At 43.0% G+C, this 17,642-nt stretch overlaps 1 protein-coding gene and 5 non-coding genes across 7 annotated transcripts; 2 read left to right on the top strand and 4 right to left on the bottom strand.

Annotated features, from left to right (window-relative positions):
- Positions 1-440: 440 nt before the first annotated feature.
- Positions 441-512, bottom strand: trnae-uuc (transfer RNA glutamic acid (anticodon UUC)). Its single transcript has one exon. It is a non-coding gene; the product is annotated as a tRNA-Glu (tRNA).
- Positions 513-646: 134 nt separating this feature from the next.
- Positions 647-754, bottom strand: LOC145355214 (U6 spliceosomal RNA). The gene has a single exon (XR_013888942.1). It is a non-coding gene; the product is annotated as a U6 spliceosomal RNA (small nuclear RNA).
- An 11-nt stretch (positions 755-765) lies between these two features.
- On the bottom strand, positions 766-838 carry trnak-cuu (transfer RNA lysine (anticodon CUU)). The gene has a single exon. It is a non-coding gene; the product is annotated as a tRNA-Lys (tRNA).
- Positions 839-3,542: 2,704 nt separating this feature from the next.
- On the bottom strand, positions 3,543-3,726 carry LOC145355210 (U2 spliceosomal RNA). Its single transcript, XR_013888940.1, has one exon. It is a non-coding gene; the product is annotated as a U2 spliceosomal RNA (small nuclear RNA).
- A 1,633-nt stretch (positions 3,727-5,359) lies between these two features.
- trnai-uau (transfer RNA isoleucine (anticodon UAU)) lies at positions 5,360-5,454 on the top strand. The gene is made up of 2 exons: positions 5,360-5,397; positions 5,419-5,454. It is a non-coding gene; the product is annotated as a tRNA-Ile (tRNA).
- A 6,485-nt stretch (positions 5,455-11,939) lies between these two features.
- On the top strand, positions 11,940-16,017 carry LOC145354750 (uncharacterized). 2 transcript variants are annotated; one of them, XM_080206204.1, is made up of 2 exons: positions 11,940-11,995; positions 13,559-16,017. In XM_080206204.1, the coding sequence occupies exons 1-2, from the start codon at positions 11,985-11,987 to the stop codon at positions 14,865-14,867; spliced, it is 1,320 nt and encodes a 439-aa protein (XP_080062330.1). In that variant the 5' UTR covers positions 11,940-11,984; the 3' UTR covers positions 14,868-16,017. The 2 variants fall into 2 exon arrangements, with proteins under 2 accessions (XP_080062330.1, XP_080062331.1); XM_080206205.1 differs by having other exon boundaries at positions 11,942-11,995; positions 13,478-16,017.
- Positions 16,018-17,642: the final 1,625 nt, after the last annotated feature.

Raw genomic sequence — 17,642 nt, 5'->3', positions numbered from 1 at the left:
AGCCCCACGTTGGGTGTTCCTCGTTTTTAAGCTTTCCTGGGGTAGGTTAGAACATTGATGTAGTTCATGTGTTGGTTTCTCCGGCAGTGTCACTGTGCCTTTCTGCATCCCGCTTTGGAAATATTTGTAGATCACAGTTGCTCGTTTCTGAATGAAAGCTGCCTTTACTCCACTGGAAGTCGAAGTATTAAGTGGTTCATTTGGCGAGAAGTTGTCTTTGACCATTTAGCACCGGATTTAGACCCAGAATATTTGTGTCAGTGGAAATAAAATCTACCCCAATATTAGCCAGATTTCACCTTGTATCATCATCTCGAACGTCAGCACTTAGCAGCTTATCACTGTCTGTTTCCACTTCTTAACATAAGATTTATAACCAAAACAGTACCTCTTCTTCACTGGTAACAACCACTGATAGTTATTGCAGAACATTAACCGCGTTTCCTGACCGGGAATCGAACCCGGGCCGCGGCGGTGAAAGCGCCGAATCCTAACCACTAGACCACCAGGGAAACAACGGCAAGTTGGGCTAGACAGCTGATTGATACATGCAACCTTTGCCACTGTCATGTTTCGAGCGAGTAAAACGGACTTCTTATTAAAATCTAAACATCGGTGAAGACACCCTTAGACCATAAGACATAGGAACAGAATGAGACCACTTGGCCCTAACTCTGTCATCCTTGCGCAGGGGCCGTGCTAATTTTTTCTGTACAGTTCCAGTTTTGGTATATGTTGCTGCCCAAGCGAGCACAAAAATTACAACGCCCAACGTGGGGCTCGAACCCACGACCCTGAGATTAAGAGTCTCATGCTCTACCGACTGAGCTAGCCGGGCACGTTACAGGTCAAACCAGTTCAACAGTTGTTGCAGTTCAAAGCAGGACAATATAAAGAGAACAAGGAAATGACAGAGAAATTAAACAACTACTTCAGTTCTGCCTCTACACAGGAAGACTCAAATAACTTCTCAGTCATACTAAGGAAGCCAGGGTCTGGTGAGAAGGAGAGATTAAAAGAAATTCGTATCACCAGAAAAATGCTGCTGGAGAAATTAATGGGACTGAGATTGATAAATGCCCTGGGCTTGGTAATCTCGGGTAGTAAAGGCCGTTGAAATAATTCATGTGTTGGTTGTCATCTTTCAAAATTCGGTAGAATCTGGAACAATCCCAGCAGTCTAGAGGCTGGCAAATGTAACCCCACTATTTAAAAATGAGAGAGGGAGCGAAGGGAGTTGCAGACTGGTTAGTCTAACGTAGATAGTAGGGAAAATGCCAAAGTCTGTTTAAAAGGAAGCGATAACAGAAAATATCAACGGGGTTAGACAAAGTGAACGTGGATTTATGTCAGGGAAATCATGTTTGACAAAACGCCTATTGTCATTTGAGCATACAATTAGACGAATTGATAAGGTGAACCAGTGGATGTTGTCTTTTTTAGAAAAATTTGGATAAAATCCCACATCACAGGTTAATTTGCAAAATTGAAATGCATGGGATTGGGGATAATATACCTGGAATGTTCCGTTTTGTGCTCCTTATCTAAGAAGGTATATAGAGGGAGGCAGTAAAAGTTTGCAGATGATAGGAAATAGATAGATTTCTAGATTCTCAATGTTTCATGGGGTGTGGGGAGAGTGTTGCATTTGGTGCTGAGATACAAGATCAGCCATGATTATGTTGAATGGTGGAGCAGGTTCCAAGGGCCAAGTCACCTACCTCCTTCCTGTTCTCTATATTTCTATCGACATTGGTTGAAAATTGGTTAGCAGACAGGAAACAGAGTATGAATATGTATTTTTCAAGTGGCATGCAGTGACTAGTGACATCCTGCAGGGGTCAGTGCTGGAACCCAGCTGTTTACAAAATATACCAATGATTCGGATGAGGGAAACAAACATAATATTTCCAAAGTTGCCAAAACACGAAACGTCGTGGAGACGTGAGTTATGAGGAGGATGTTGAAGGTGTTTCAAGGTGATTTAGACAAGTTGAGTGAGTGGGTAGAAGTAGATAAACGTGAAGTTGTCTAATTTGGCAGAGAAATGGTATTATTTATATGTGATATATGAGTAATATTGACATAACTGGGTGCCCTAATACACCGGTGACTGAAAACAAGCCTGCAGGTACAACGGTTTTCCATATCCACCTGACAGGACAGAGAGGAGCTCAGTTACAATCTCAAACAAAGACCAACCTCTGCAACTGCAGCACTCAGTGATCTGCACGTGTAGACCGAGATTGTTGTTCTCAAGTCTTAGTAATGTGAATTGATGTCATTCTTTCCAACATAGAATTTTTTACCAACAGAGTCACAGCGAAACAAACTATTCAATGCAACAGAATTAGATGGAGTTGTGGAGTAATTTATTTCACCCAGAAAGTGGGTTATAGAAATCGAGGCCTGAGCTGTGTTGAGACAGAAATCCTCATTGGACTAAAAACAATACTTGGAAAAAAAGATTTGAAGTTCTGTAATCTACAGGGATACAGAGAAACGTTCTCGTGTGGGGTTAAGCTTAGGTGAAAGATGTCAGAGGAGCTTGTAATGTTTAGAAGGAGGTGCAGTAAAGAAGAGGAAGATGTGAATGATGTTACTGATAATTGAGAGGAATGCACTGTGATCTTGGGGATTCTGCAGGTTGACCACAGGCTACATTTTGAAATCAGAAAAATCTGAGATGCCAGAAGGAAGCAGAATAACCTCAGGTACCTGGCTAACTCAGTCAGTAGAGCATGAGACCCTTAATCTCAGGGTTGTGGGTTCGAGCCCCACATTGGGTGTTGTGTTTTTCAAACTTTGCTTTCCTTCCTCTCCATCCCTCCAGCAGTAACTGAGACTTTTTCTCCATCCCACTTTGTTAATCTCACAGCTGCTGGTTTATGAATAAAAACTGCCTCCGCTCCACTGGAAGCCAAAGAATTCAATGCTTAATTCGGCGAGAAGTCTTTTTTAGCATTTAGCACCAGGTTTGGACCCAGATCTGGGAAATATTTATGGAAACAATAAAATCTATTCCAATATTAGCCAGGTTTTACCTTGTATTATCATCTCTAACGTTAGCACTTTGCAGCTTATTGCTGTCATTTTCCACTGCTGAACATGAGATTTCCAACTCAATCGCAAAACAGTACATCTCCCTTCCTGGTATTGCCCACTGATTAATTAATGGCTGTTGCAGAACAATAAAGTTGCTTTCCCTGACCAGGAATCGAACCCAGGCCATGGTGGATGAGAGCACCAAATCCTAACCACTACACCACACATCTTGTTAAAAAGTTAATTGATACATGAAAGCTTTGTCTTTCATTTTTCACTTCAGACTTTGTTTTTTTCACCAGAAATAGTTTCTCCTTCAAATTGTCATGTTTAGATTGAGCAAAATTGACTTCTTAGCCAATGGAAATGCCAATTTTGTTTTTGTTTTAATTCCAATCCAATTAAATCAAGTCCAATTCAGAGTCTCAATAAGTTGAGACATTCCCAGTCCAAGCTGACAAGCCAGGGCTCTCACCTCCCTGTCCTGGGCTTGATCTACATGATCCAAGCTGATTGGAGTAGGCATAGCTCTTCCTCCAAGGCTTGATCTCATCTGCATCTTAGCCAAAAGGTCGATTTAAAAATTGGCTTCAAATGAAGCTAAAATATAACCTAATGACTTCAACCAAGTACAGCATGTCCATACTACACCTGATCTTAGCCAAAAGGCCCAGAAGCGATTAGCTAATGGAAACGCCGATCTGTTAATTTGAATATGAAATTGCCAGTGAGGTGAAATAGTCTCACAAGCCGTTCTTGCACAACTTTCAATTTGCAAACCACCACAATCTCATCATTGCAGCATTGAAATTATGAGGCAACACTATCCGTCACTCTAAATAATTGTCACAAATCAAACTCTAAACACTGCTATATCACATCTCTTCCTGTTTCTGTCGCTTTCATTTCTTTGTGTTGTCTATAAATTTAGCAACCATACTTTCATCTTCTACATGATTGTAAAACGTTGAGGTCCCAGTCCCTGTGGCACATAAAGAACAAAGAACAAAAACAGCCCGGGAAACAGGCCCTTCGGCCCAACGAGCCCACACCGCCATCTCAACACCACCAGTCCCCCTCTCCACCCACGACCCTTGTCTAATGTTTTATGGCCATCCAGATTGAGGGAAACTGATTTAGAGACAATTTATTACTGCCAATCAGCCTAACAGCACATCTTTGGGGTGTGGGAGGAAACCGGAGCACCCAGAGAAAACCCACGCAAGCACGGGGAGAATGCGCAAACTCCCACAGACACCGGCCCAAATCCATGTGTCTGCACAGCAATCAGTGATAGTCACTGAGCTGTCATCTTGCCCAGTATCTGGTCCAGTTTAGGCACACACTAACGACATGAAGCACTAGGCCAATCTCGAACAGCCAAGAGCAGCCCAAGTATGACCCATCGCGTGTATGCCCCTTGTTGGACACAAGGCGGACCGAATTAAAACCTGTGAAAAAAAATTATTATTGTATCATTTGTCGCATACTGCCGATCAGATAATTCCCCAATGATGGCAACTCTCTTTCACTCTCCAATCCAGGTCAATACATTACACCCTGCATACTGAAATTTTATTAAGTTCATGTCAAAATAAAGTCACCATGGTCCCAGGAAAAAAAGCATAGGTCGTTATTTATTCATCTCATGATAAAAGAAAAATATTGCGGGTGCTGGAGATCTGAAATAGAAACAAAAGATGCTGGATCAACTCAGCAGGTCTGGAGAGAAACAGAGTTAACGTTTCAGATCTAAATCATTCTCCTCCAGGGATACTCACCTAAATTGTGTAGCTTCAGATTAAGATTGTATAGAAAGGTAAACAGAACTGCTTAAGAGTTGAAGACATTTCGAATTCAGTAGCTGAGAATGCTCGATGGACTGAATGGCCCGAGTCTGACCATATTCTAATCAGTGCAGTGAAGATAGTGGACATGGTGATGTGAATGAGGTCGTGTGGCTGGACGAGTGAAGGTGTTATTTCAGGTTCTACTCTCTGTGATGATTCAATGTCAGTTGCCGCCTCTGCCAAGCTTCCTGCTGGTTTGATGTTTGAGGTGTACTTGTTTCTCCTGAGGCCTCTATCACTCAGTGTGTGTGTCAATGTGATTCAGCTCACCGATGTGAACAAGTTCATTTCCCCCAAAACAAACCTGATTCACATTAGTTGAGAAGTTCATGTCAAAATGTTTGCAACAGAATGGTTGAAAAGCATGTTTTCCCCGTCTGAAATGTGGCTTCGAATGGCTGTTGTCAACAGAGCTGACACTTCCGAAGCCTTTCATAATCTGACACATGAAACCAGGTAAGAGTGCTCCAGTGGCGCAATCGGTTAGCGCACGGTACTTATACAGCAGTACAGTCAGCGGGCTATGCCGAGGTTGTGAGTTCGAGCCTCACCTGGAGCAAATGTTTTAGGTGAGATGAGGGTCCCGTGGTCTTATCGCGAGACCAGATGATGTTCGATGGACCTGCCATAGGCAAGTCATGGGGGTTACAGGTAGTGTGACATGAACCCAAGATCTGTAACCCCCATGACTTGCCTGGGTTTGCAAAACCTCACTTACTGTACTGTCTGGAGACAATACACATCCCTTTAACCTATGTTCAGTGCTCCTTCCACTCACATTGTTGGCATCTTTAAGACTTGAATAGCAGGTTAGTTGTAAAGATTTGCATTCTAATCAGTAATCTGTAAACTGTCTGTGCTGTTATATGCTCTGTCTGAGGCCAGAACTCTCCATTCACCTGACAAAGGGAACAAACTCCGAAAGCTTGTGAGTTTACTATCAAATAAATCGGTTGGATTTAAACCTGGTGTTGTCAGACTTCTTACTGTGTTTACCCCAGTCCAACGCCAGCATCTCCACATCATGAGTTCGAGTTCACCCAGAAAAAAGGCAAATTTTAAAATAACAACACCCAACGTGGGACTCGAATCCACAACTCTGAGTTTAAGGATTATTATGCTTTACAGACTGAGCTAGCCAGGGACGTGAGCACAGCAGCACTCCATCTAGCGTCTTAACTTGTTCTGATTACAATTAATCGACTCAAAGAATCCCCAAGGTTACAATACATTCCTTTGAATCATCAATAACTGTATTCACATCTTCCACTGCTTAGTTGCATCTCCTTCCAAACATTACAAAGTCCTGTTACATCTTTCACCTTAATTTTTTTGTTCTATATAATCCAGCCAAGGATGGAGAGGGGGAACAGCCTCTTAGCATGTACACTGTCAAACTTGCTCCCCTTTCTGATTTTTCAATGGGATCACCTCTCATTCTAAACTACAGAGAGAATATACTCATCCAACTGAATCTCACCTCCCAGGACAACGCCTCATCACAGAAGTCATTCCAGTGAACCTTGGTTACACGCAGACAGCGAGAGAATAGAGGGAGCAAAGAGCAAAAGAGGAAAGAGTGATTGATGCACAGAAAAAAAGAGTGACAGAGTGAAGGGGTCTGAGACAAGGAGACAATGACAAAGAGAGGGGCAGACACGTACAAACCATGAATGGCACTATAGAATCATAGAATCTCTACAGTACAGAAGGAGGCCATTCGGCCCATCGAGTCTGCACTGACCAAAATCCTACCCAGGCCCTATCCCCATAACCCCATGCATTTACCCTAGCTAGTCCCCCTGTTACCAAGCAGCACTTTAGCATGGCCAATCCATCTAACCTGCACACCTTTGGATGTGGGAGGAAACAAGAGCACCAGAGCAAGTCCACGCGGACATGGAGAGAACAAGTTGCAAATCGAATACAGGTCCCTGGCGCTGTGAGGTAGCAGTGCTAACCAGCGTGCCATCATGCCATCCCAACACACACCACTCCCCTGATGAAGGCGCAGTGCTATAAAAGCTCATGATTTCAAATAAAACTGTTGGACTTTGACCTGGTGTTATGAGATTTCTTATTGTGCCCACCCCAGTCCAACGCTGGCATCTCCACGTACAGCCTCTGTCTGAACCCACAAGTATGGGGTCCTCTGAATTGGTGAAAAAGGCTAAAATGAATGCCCACACGCTTAGTCACCTTTTGAAAATATCTTGATTTACTTGTGAGTGTGTTCTCTTGATCTATACCCTGCAGTGAGTGCTCAGGTTCTGAAACCAAACCCAATGTGAACCAATCCTGCGTGTGCATGGGAAACAAACAAATTCAATGGTTTGGCTGATCAGAAACAGAAGCTAAATTAGGGCTCGTCTGGGATTTGAACCCAAGATCTCTCACGAGCTTGCGCGCTTTCATACCCAAAGTGAGAATCACACCCAAAGTGAGGATCAGATCCTGAGCCATTGCCAGAACCCTTGCTCAACTAATGATATTTTCACTGCCATCCAAATCTGATCTGTAGTGAAAGGTGAAAGTGCTGAAAAAAAGTGCAGGAAGTCAGACTGTATGTCTGCGCAGGAAAACTCGTCTTTCACCTCCATGAACCTGGTGAACTGGTGCGCTGACAATAATCTCTCCCTCAATGTCAACAAAATGAAAGCGATTGTCATCGACTTCAGTAAGCGGAATGAAGAATCTGGCCCCCTGTACACCAATAGACTCAAAGTAGAACTGGTCAAAAGATTCAAGTTTTTAGGCGTCCAGATCACCAACAACTTGTCCTGGTCCACCCATGCCAACACTACAGTTAAGGAACACCAGCAACATCTCTACTTTCTCTGAAGACTAAGAAAATTTGGCATGTCTCTCATCAATATTTACAGTTGCACCATAGAAAGCATTATTTCTGGTTGTATCACAGCTTGGTATGGGTTCCTGCTCTGCCCAAGACCGCAAAGAACTACAAAAAGATGCAGCCCAGTCCATCATGCAAACCTGCCTCCCATCCATTGACTCTGGCTACACTTCCTGCTGCCTGGGCAAAGCAGCCAGCATTATTAAGGACCCCACACAACCTGGACATAGTCTCTTCCACCTTATTCTGTTGGGAAAAAGATATAGCATTCTGAGGTCACGTATAAACCAAGTCAAGAACAGTTTCTTTCCTGCTGCCACCAGAATTGTGAATGGATTGACTTTGCATTAAGTTAATTGGGAGGTTTGCTAGTGCCACACAGGAGGACTTAAACTAGTCTGGCAAGGTGTGGACCACAGCACAGGTGAATTAATTGAAGGGGAACCAGAAAGTAGGGCCAGTAGTACTTAGGAAAAGAGCAGGTAGGATGCTAATCAAAGAGGATCTGGTGGACTGAAGTGCATTTGTTCAAATGTGAGAAGTTAACAGGTAAGGCAGATGAGCTTAGAGCTTGAATTAGTGTTTGGAATTATGATGTTGTTGTTATTAGACAGACTTGGTTAAGGGAAGGACAGGATTGGCAGCTTAACATTGCAGGATACAGATGTTCCAGGGGGGTAGAGTGGGATGTAAAAGGGGACTTGCACAACTGGTCAAGGAGAATATCACAATTGTACTGCGATAGGACACTTCGGAGGGTTCATACAGCGAGGTAATATAGGTAGAGCTCAGGAATCGGAAGGGTGTAGTCACAATGTCAGGGGTTTACTACAGGCCACCCAACAGGCAGTGAGAAATAGAGGAACAGATACATAGGCAGATTTTGGCAAGGTGTAAAAGTAACAGGGTTGTTGTTGTGGGAGATTTAATTTGCCCTATATTGACTGGGAGTCACTTTGTGCTATGCACACAGATGGAGTAGAGATTGTAAGGAGCGCCCAGAAAGATTTCTTGAAATAGTATGTAGATAGTCCAACTAGGGAAGGGGCCATACTGGGCCTGGTATTGGGGAATGAGCCCGGCGAGGTGGCGGATGTTTCAGTTGGGGAGCAGTTCGGGAACAGTGATCACAACTCACTAAGCTTTAAGGTACTGATGGATAAAGATAAGTGTAGCCCTCAAATGAAGGTGGGGGAAGACTAATTACAACAATATTAGGCAGGAACTGAAGAATGTAAATTGGGAGCAGATGTTTGAGGGCAAATCAACATCTGGCATGTGGGAGGCCTTCAAGTGCAAGTTGATAGGGATTCAGGCACATTCCTACAAGGATGAAGGATAAGTATGGCAAGTTTTGGGAATCTTGGATAATCAGAGATATTGTGAGCCTAATTAAAGAGAAAAAGGAAGCATTTGTTAAGGCTAAGTGGCTGAGAACACATGAAGCAAGTGTGGAATACAAGGAAAGTAGAAAGAAATGTAAGCAAGGAGTAAGGGGGGGCTAAAAGGGGTCACAAAAATCATTGGTGAGCAGGATAAAGGAAAACCCCATAGGTTTTTATACATATATAAAGAGCAAGAGGGTAGCCAGGGAGAGGGTTCGCCCACTCAAGGACAAGGGACAGAATCTTCGGGAATGTGTGGAGCCAGAGGAAATGGATGAGGTATTAAACAAGTACTTTGCATCAATATTCACCAAAGAGAAGGATTTTGTGAATGATGAATCTGGGAAAATGTGTGCAGATAGTTTGAGTCATGTTGAGATCAAAAAGGTTTTGGGGTTCTTGAGAAACATTAAGGTAGACAAGTCCCAGGCCTGATGGGATATACCCCAGAATACTGAGAGGCAAGGGAAGAAATTACTGGGCCTTGAGAGAAATCTTTGTATCTTCACTGGTTATAGAGGAGGTCAAGTTGAGAATATGGGTTCTATCTTTGTTTCCAGGATGCGGCATTTGTTGTCGAGCTGGTGTATGAAGTGGTTGAGGAGTGTGAAAGAGGTGTGATGGAAAAGTCTCTCAGCATAGTCTGTGTTATAGGTTGACCTGAGTGGGTTCGTGATCTGTAGTCCTTTCAGCATCTTGTCTGCTTTCTTTCATCTTTATAGAAACTTGATGTCTGTGTCGATATGTGCGATCTTCTCAGAGATCCTGTCCACCTGGAGCCAGCAGTTTGATGCCATGAACTACAGGGGAGGTCCCAGAGGATTGGAGAATGGCCAACGTTGTTCCTTTGTTTAAAAAGTGTCGGAAGAATAATCCAGTTAACTACAGGCTGGTGAGCCTTACATTACTGGTAGGGAAATTATTGGAGAGGATTCTTCGAGACAGGGTTTATTCCCACTTGGAATAAGTGAACATACTAGTGAGAGGCAGCATGGTTTTGTGAACGGGAGGTCGTATCTCACAAACTTGATTGAGTTTTTTGAGGAAGTGATGAAGATGATTGATGATTGATGGGGGTAGGGCAGTGGATTTGTCCACATGGATTTCAGTAAGGCTTTTGACAAGGTGCCTCATGGCAGACTGGTGCAGAAGGCAAAGTCGCATGGGATCAGAGATGAGCTGGCAAGGTTGATACAAAACTGGCTCAGGCATAGAAGACAGAAGGTAGCAGTGGAAGGGTGCGTTTCTGAATGGAGGGCTGTGACAACTGGTGTTCCTCAGGGATCAATGCTGGGACCTTTGCTGTTTGTAATATATATAAATGATTTGGAGGAAAATGTAACTGGTTCGATTAGTAAGTTTGCGGATGACATAAAGGTTTGCAGATAGCAATGAGAACCATCAGAGAATAATGCAGAATATAGATCAGTTGGAGACAGGGGTGGAGAGATGGCAGATGGAGTTTAATCCAGACAAATGTGATAATGTATTTTGGAAGGTCTAATACAGATCAGAAATATACAGTAAATGGCAGAACCCTTAAGAGTATTGATAGACAAAGGGATGTGGGTGTACAATACACAGGTCACTGAAAGTAGCAATGGAGGTGGAAAAGGTAGTCAAGAAGGCATACGGCATGCTTGCCTTCATCGGCTGGGATGTTGAATTTAAAAATTGGCAAGTCATGTTGCAGCTTTATAGAACCTTAGTTAGGCCGCACTTGGAATATAGTTTTCAATTCTGGTCACCACACTACCAGAAGGATGTAAAGGCTTTGGAGAGGGTACAGAAAAGATTTACCAGGATGTTACCTGGTATAGAGAGCATCAGCTACGACAGATTGGAGAAACTTAGTTTGTTCTCATCTCACTGGAACGACAGAGGTTGAGGGGCGACCTGATAGAAGTCTACAAGATTATGAGAGGCATGGACAGTTTGCATCATCAGAAGCTTTTTCTCGTGATGGAAGAGTCAATTACTAGGGGGCACAGGCTTAAGGTGCGAGGGGCAAGGTTTAAAGGAGATATACGGGGCAGATGTTTTACGCAGATAGTGGTGGGTGTCTGGAACTTGTTGCCAGGGGAGATAGTAGAAGCGGATACAATAGTCACTTTTAAGGGACATCTTGACAAATACATGAATAGGATGGGAATAGAGGGTTATGGTGCCCGGAAGGGTAGGGGGTTTTAGTTAAGTTGGGCAGCATGGTCAGTGCAGGCTTGGAGGGCCGAAGGCCCTGTTCCTGTGTGGTAATTTTCTTTGTTCTTTGTTCCCCATACTCTTTCCCTGACTCTTTTCTTGAATGCAAACTATTAAATCTCTAAATTCTTCCAGTTTGTATAAAAGGGACCTTAAACATTCAGTACGTTTTCCTCTCCATCGAATCTGTTTGACCTTTTTCCAACATGTTTTAGTTTCCATGTTCGATGTGAAAGTAAACTCACTGTTAATTCCATCTCAGTAATAATTGGAAACACAGAGTTGGCAGTGGGGGATTGAAACAGGGACTTACTTTCTCCTGTGAAGTTGGGGTGGTGATGAGTGTCCTGGGTAAATGAGGGTGAATCCCCCAGTCCTGGACAGAGGGGAACTGACCATCCATCTCTCATTCCCAAACAGAAAATGCTGCCAATAATCAGCAGGTCAGCCTGAGGCTGTGGCCCCGCCCACCATTTGAAAGTGTCACATGGCCAGGCTGATTGACGGCAGCTCCGAACCAATAGGAACACAGGGGGCGGGGCTGGAGGGCCCTATCCGGAGCGGCTGGTCCTCCAACCAATGGGAATGAATGGGAGGCGGGGCTGAGTGCAGCATGCGCGTCGAGGCGGTGGAGAGACGGATCTTTGTCGCATGCGGAATAAGTAAGTGGAGGAAAACACCAGACTGAAGGGGTGGTGGATCCCGCGGGTGGGCGGAGAGGCTTCATAAACACATTTCGTAAACTGCAAACCCCGAAAAAGAATTTTTCCGATTGTCAGTCGTCCCGTTTTTCATCCAGAGCGGCCTCAGATTTGTCCCAGCTTCAGACCCGGATTGAGAGCCGCCATCTTTATTGCGGTCAATGTGCTGAAGAGCGCATGCGTGGTGGCCATCTTTGTAGCGGCCAACCTGGGAACAATGTTCATCAAACTCATGAGTTAGAATGTCTGGTGGGTGAGGCAGAAAAGCCCTGTGTGTCCAAGGCTGTGACTATACCTGCATTTATATTGTGGTTTTAACGTCATAAAACTTTTCAAATCATTTCACAGAAATGTGACAAATTAGCATGCAGCCACACAAGGAGATATTACAGCAGGTGACCAAAGGCTTGCTCAAAGAGGGAGGTTTTAAGGAGAATCTAAAAGGAGGACAATGAGGTGGAGAAGTTTAAGTAAGTTCCAAAGCTCGTAGGCAACAGAAATGAAAGATCCAATCGCAGAACGAATAAAATCAGGAGTGTTCTGATGTCGGAATTCGATGAGCGTAGAGATGTCGGAGGGTGTGTGGCTGGAGTAAATCAAGAGGAGCGAGATTACAGAGGAACTTGAAAAGAAGGGTGTGAATGTTAAGATTTTTGTTTTTATTAACTAGAAAAAATTGCAGGTCGGTGAGCACGAGGGTGATGGTGTGTGTAAACACACAGCCAGCAGAGTTTTGGATAATCTCATGATTCCAGGGAGGTTGAATGTGGGAGGCTGGTGGAAGTGTGTTAGGATAGTTATGTAGTGGTAATAAAGGAATAGGTGAATTTTTCAGCAGCTAATGAGCTGAAACTGGTTGGTTAATGTTACTGAAGTGGAAATCGGCAGTCTTGGTGATGATGTGGGTGAAAGCCCATCTTGGGATCAAATATGAAACCAAAATTTTGAACAATTTGGTTCAGTGTTAGAGGGATGGTGTCACTTTCTTGGGAGTGGAGGTTGTAGATGTGACAATGGCTTCAGTCTGCCCAGTAATTAAATGAAGTAAGTTACTCAGTGTCAGACAGGTTGGGATAATGTGTACCTTGGAGAGGAACTTGGAGGTGATTGTGCTCATTTAAGCCTTACTGATGGTGAAGGTTTAGGGTTTGTCAAACTCCTGGCTGTGTTGAAGATATTTGCAATCTGTTCCCTTCATACCTGCTACTACGAGCTTTCTCGAGCTCTCCTCTGCTCTCATAGCTGCCAAATGTTTTGTAGATTCAGGCTGGGCCACTCGCCTGAGGGACATTCTTGAATCAGTTTGTTTATGATAATGCAGCAGTTTTCATTCTCATATTTTCCTCACGCTGGCCTGACGAATTAGCACATTAATTCAGTTCAATTTCCCAACTTGCCTTTGTGTTTTTGTGTGTTCTCTCATCTTTTTTTTCTGGATTGCAGTCTGGAAACTGAAGCCAAAAATCACCAGGATTTGACAGAACTGCCCAGCTTGTAATAACCTGAACATTATTGGATTTTCAACATGGAAAAAGAAGGCACAGATCACAGTGGGGAGAAAGCGTACACGTGTTCTGTGTGTGGACGAGGATTCAGCCAATCATCAGACCTGTCAGAACACAAATGCAGTCACAATGAGAAGAAGGTGTTGGAGCCTGGGGATTGTGGAAAGGAATCCAACTCCCCATCTGAGCTTGAAGCTCATCCGTTAAGTCAGAGTGGTGAGAAACGGTTCACCTGCTCCGAGTGCGGGAAGGAATTCGGTCGGTTGCCTAACCTGATGAAGCACAGGTACATTCACACTGGGGAGAGACCATACACCTGCTCCACATGTGGGAAAGGATTCACTCAGTCGTCCAACTTACGGTCACACCAGCGAATTCACACTGATGAGAAACCTTTTAAATGCCCAGATTGTGGAAAGTGTTTTAAACGTCCTGGGAATCTGATTTCCCACCAACTAGTTCACACTGAGGAGAGACCTTTCACTTGTCCACACTGTGGGAAGGGTTTTAAGAGTTCTGGGAAACTGATGACCCATCAAATAATTCACAGAGATGAGAGACCTTTCAACTGCTCGCAGTGTCAGAAATGTTTTAAAAGTTCAAGGGAACTGAAGTTCCATCAGCGTGTTCACACTGATGAGAGACCTTTTAAATGTCCCAACTGTGAAAAGTGCTTTAAAACCTCTGGGGATCTGATGTCCCATCAAAGTGTTCATTCTAACGAAAGACCTTTTAAATGTCCAGATTGTGGGAGGTGTTTCAAACGTTCCAGTGAGCTGAGGTCCCATCAACGACTTCACACTGGCAACAGACCTTTGAAATGCTCAGACTTTGAGAAGTGCTATAAAAGTCCCAGTGAACTGATGTCCCATCAGCGACTTCACACTGACAAGAGACCTTTCAAATGCTCAGACTGCGGGAAGTGTTTTAAACGTTCCAGTGAGCTGATGTCCCATCAACGTGTTCACACTGATGAGAGACCTTTCACGTGCTCTCACTGTGGGACTGGGTTCAAGCATTCAACCAACCTCACTAAGCATCAGCGCAGTCACACCGGAGTGAGACCGTTTACCTGCATCAAATGTGGGAAGAGCTTCACTCAGTCATCCCACTTACTGACACACCAACGAGTTCATACTGATGAGAGACCTTTTAAATGCCCAGATTGTGAAAAGTGTTTTAAATCTTCCAGTGACCTGATGGCCCATCAACATGTTCACACTGGTGAGGGACCTTTTATATGCTCAGACTGTGGAAAGTGCTATAAATATTTCCAGGGACTGATGTCCCACCAATGTATTCGCATTGTGGAAGGGTTAGATTTATGAGAACACAGGCAAAACTAGCAGAAAAGGTTAAAGCCTCAGCCAGGCTGAAATATTAAAGCTTACTACAGGAAGACAAATGATGAGTAACCACACTGCGCCCCCCCCCCGCCTCCCCAAGATGGAACCAGGCAGCCACACATCAGCTGGTGATATCAGAGATATTAACAAGAGTGGAGATCTAAGGAGAACTGACCACCTGAAGGATCCGGAACAGTGTCCTTAACATTGGCCAATCTGGCCAGGTGCGTATTTGAATGAGGAGGACAACGGTATCCACAAGTCGCCAAGTATTTCTTTGTAAAATGTAACCTGAATCACAAATAATTTCTATGTAGTATGTAATATGAGATAGTTCTGTGCAAAACTTGACAGTTTTGAAGCTGGGATGAAGAGAGATTTACAAGAGAAACATATGGTTACAAAACACACGCTGTTGGAATTTAGTGGCGACCTTGGGTATGACCAAGGGCCAACAAGGGGGATTAATTATGGAATGATTAGATTTATGAGAACATAGGGTGGAACAAAAGTAGCAGAAAGAGTTAAAGCTGCAGCCAGGCTGAAATATCAAAGCTTACTGCAGGAAGTCAAATTGTGACCCTCAGATAGAACTAGATGGCTGCACACCAGGTTGTGTGTCCCAGAGATAGTAATAACAATGGAGATCCAAAGCACTGCTTATCATGTCTGAGAAGAATACACACAGTTTTTGTTTGCCACAGAAAAACAAATCAAAAATCATGGTTGATGAGGTGATAATTGCAGTAATTAATCAATTTACATATCAGAAGGTATGATTTCATATCACAGAGAAGTAGAAAGAATCAACACAGGAGATAAAGGGGGAAACAGTACAAAATAACATCACCAGGCCAACTGAAACAGCAGCATTGTGTGAGATCACCTAATCAGGAAAACAGAACCATAGATCCCGTCATCAATCACAAGTATAGTTCTGTAATGACAAGTTGAATTAACAGATAATAGCCCAATCTGAACGCTGTACACATTGTAGCATGAAACAGTTTAAAAAAAAATGCAATTGGATTCCACCTGAACAGTTACTCAGAAGAATAACCGTGAGTTGGTTCTTTGGCCGCATTCCTGTATATACGGTACAAGCTTGAATAAATCTCTTCTTGAAACTCCATATGGTCTCAAATACTCCACTTGTTTGATCTGTCCATCAACTCTGGGGAGAAACCAGTCAGGAGCTCTCAACTGGGGCGAGAAATCATCAGAGCTGACTAAACAGCGGTGAAAGGAGAGAATTTTTAAATGCCTAAAATGTGGGAAGTGCTTTTCATGTTCTGGCAATCTGATATCCCATCAAATTGTTTGCAGTGATGAGAGACGAAACTTCTTTTAGGTGGCCTGATTAGTTTAAAGACTGAATCTTTTCATTGAACATTTCATTTCACAAAGGCATTATTCAGTTCAATGAAATTCTTCAGTTAAACTAGTTTTTATTAAAACATTGAAAAGTAAAAATCAAAAACATTACAAATTAGCATACAATTAGGACAAGACAAATCTAATTTTGGTCAAAATGGGAGCTCAGTAGTTCCATCTACAAAGCTAACGAGCAAGCAGGCTCAGATTTCACGCCAAAGAGCAGAATATTCATAATTTTTATTATCCGATTAATCAGCCAACACTTAATTAAAAGCAATTTCATTCTTTCACTATTCTGTCAATCTAACCGTAAGACATAGGAGCAGAATTAGGCCATACGCCCCATCATGTCTGCTCTGCATTCCAAAATGGCTGTTTTTTTTTCTCATCCCCATTCTCCTGCCTTTTCCCAATTACCTCTGATCCCCTTATTAATCAAGGCCCTCTCTATCTCTGTCTTAAAGACACCCAGTGATCTGACCTCCAGAACCTTCTGTGGCAAAGAGTTCCATAGATTCGCTACTCTCTGGCTGAAGAAATTCCTCCTTGTCTCTGTTTTAAAGGATTGTCTTTTTAGCCTGAGATTGGGCCCTCTGGTTCTAGTTTTTCCTACAAGTGGAAACATCTCCGCATCCATTCTATCCAGGCCTCGCAATACCTTGTAAGTTTCAATAAGATGCCCCCTCATCCTTGTAAACTCCAATGAGTACAGACCCAGAGCCCTCAACCATTCCTCATATGACAAACTCTTCATTCCAGGGATCTTTCTTGTGAACCTCCTCTGGACCCTTTCCAAGACCAGCATATCCTTCCTTAGATAAGACATTGTTAAGATATTACTTAGATATTTTGTATTATTCTCAAACTACATATTAAAACATTAGTGGCTAATATCCTGATTTTGAGTATTTAGAATTAATCAGAATCAGTTAAAAGCAATACAAGGCCAAACTTGTGTCAAAAACCTCTATTAATGTTATCTACCCTATCCTACTTAAGTATTTTCTTTATAATCAGTGTGTTAATGATTCTTTATTGATGCTCATAAAGTATTAATTGTTTTTAGTTAAAAAATGTTATTTAAAATTTGCAATATCGTCCTGGTTCTACTTGAGCAGACTGAATGCATTTTTGCAGAACATGGCAATCATTTCTCCATATCCTTCCACCAGCAGCAATTCTTAATTAAGGTGGTCATTTTATCTCTGCTAGTGTGTGCTATTCCATGATATAAATTTATCAGTGTTTGGTTTATTGCTTCCAGAGCTATTATTTTCTTATCTTTCCTCCATATTCCATCCCATTCTTTTTTTCCTCCCAATTCTTTCCCTCTGTTTTTCTCTTCTTCTGAGACCTGTTCTTGAATCTGTTTTATGTCTA

Source organism: Carcharhinus amblyrhynchos, chromosome 18 (assembly GCF_965287045.1).
Source record: "Carcharhinus amblyrhynchos chromosome 18, sCarAmb.v2.hapA, whole genome shotgun sequence".
Lineage (NCBI taxonomy): Eukaryota > Metazoa > Chordata > Chondrichthyes > Carcharhiniformes > Carcharhinidae > Carcharhinus > Carcharhinus amblyrhynchos.
This window is presented reverse-complemented; position numbering and strand designations above follow the sequence as displayed.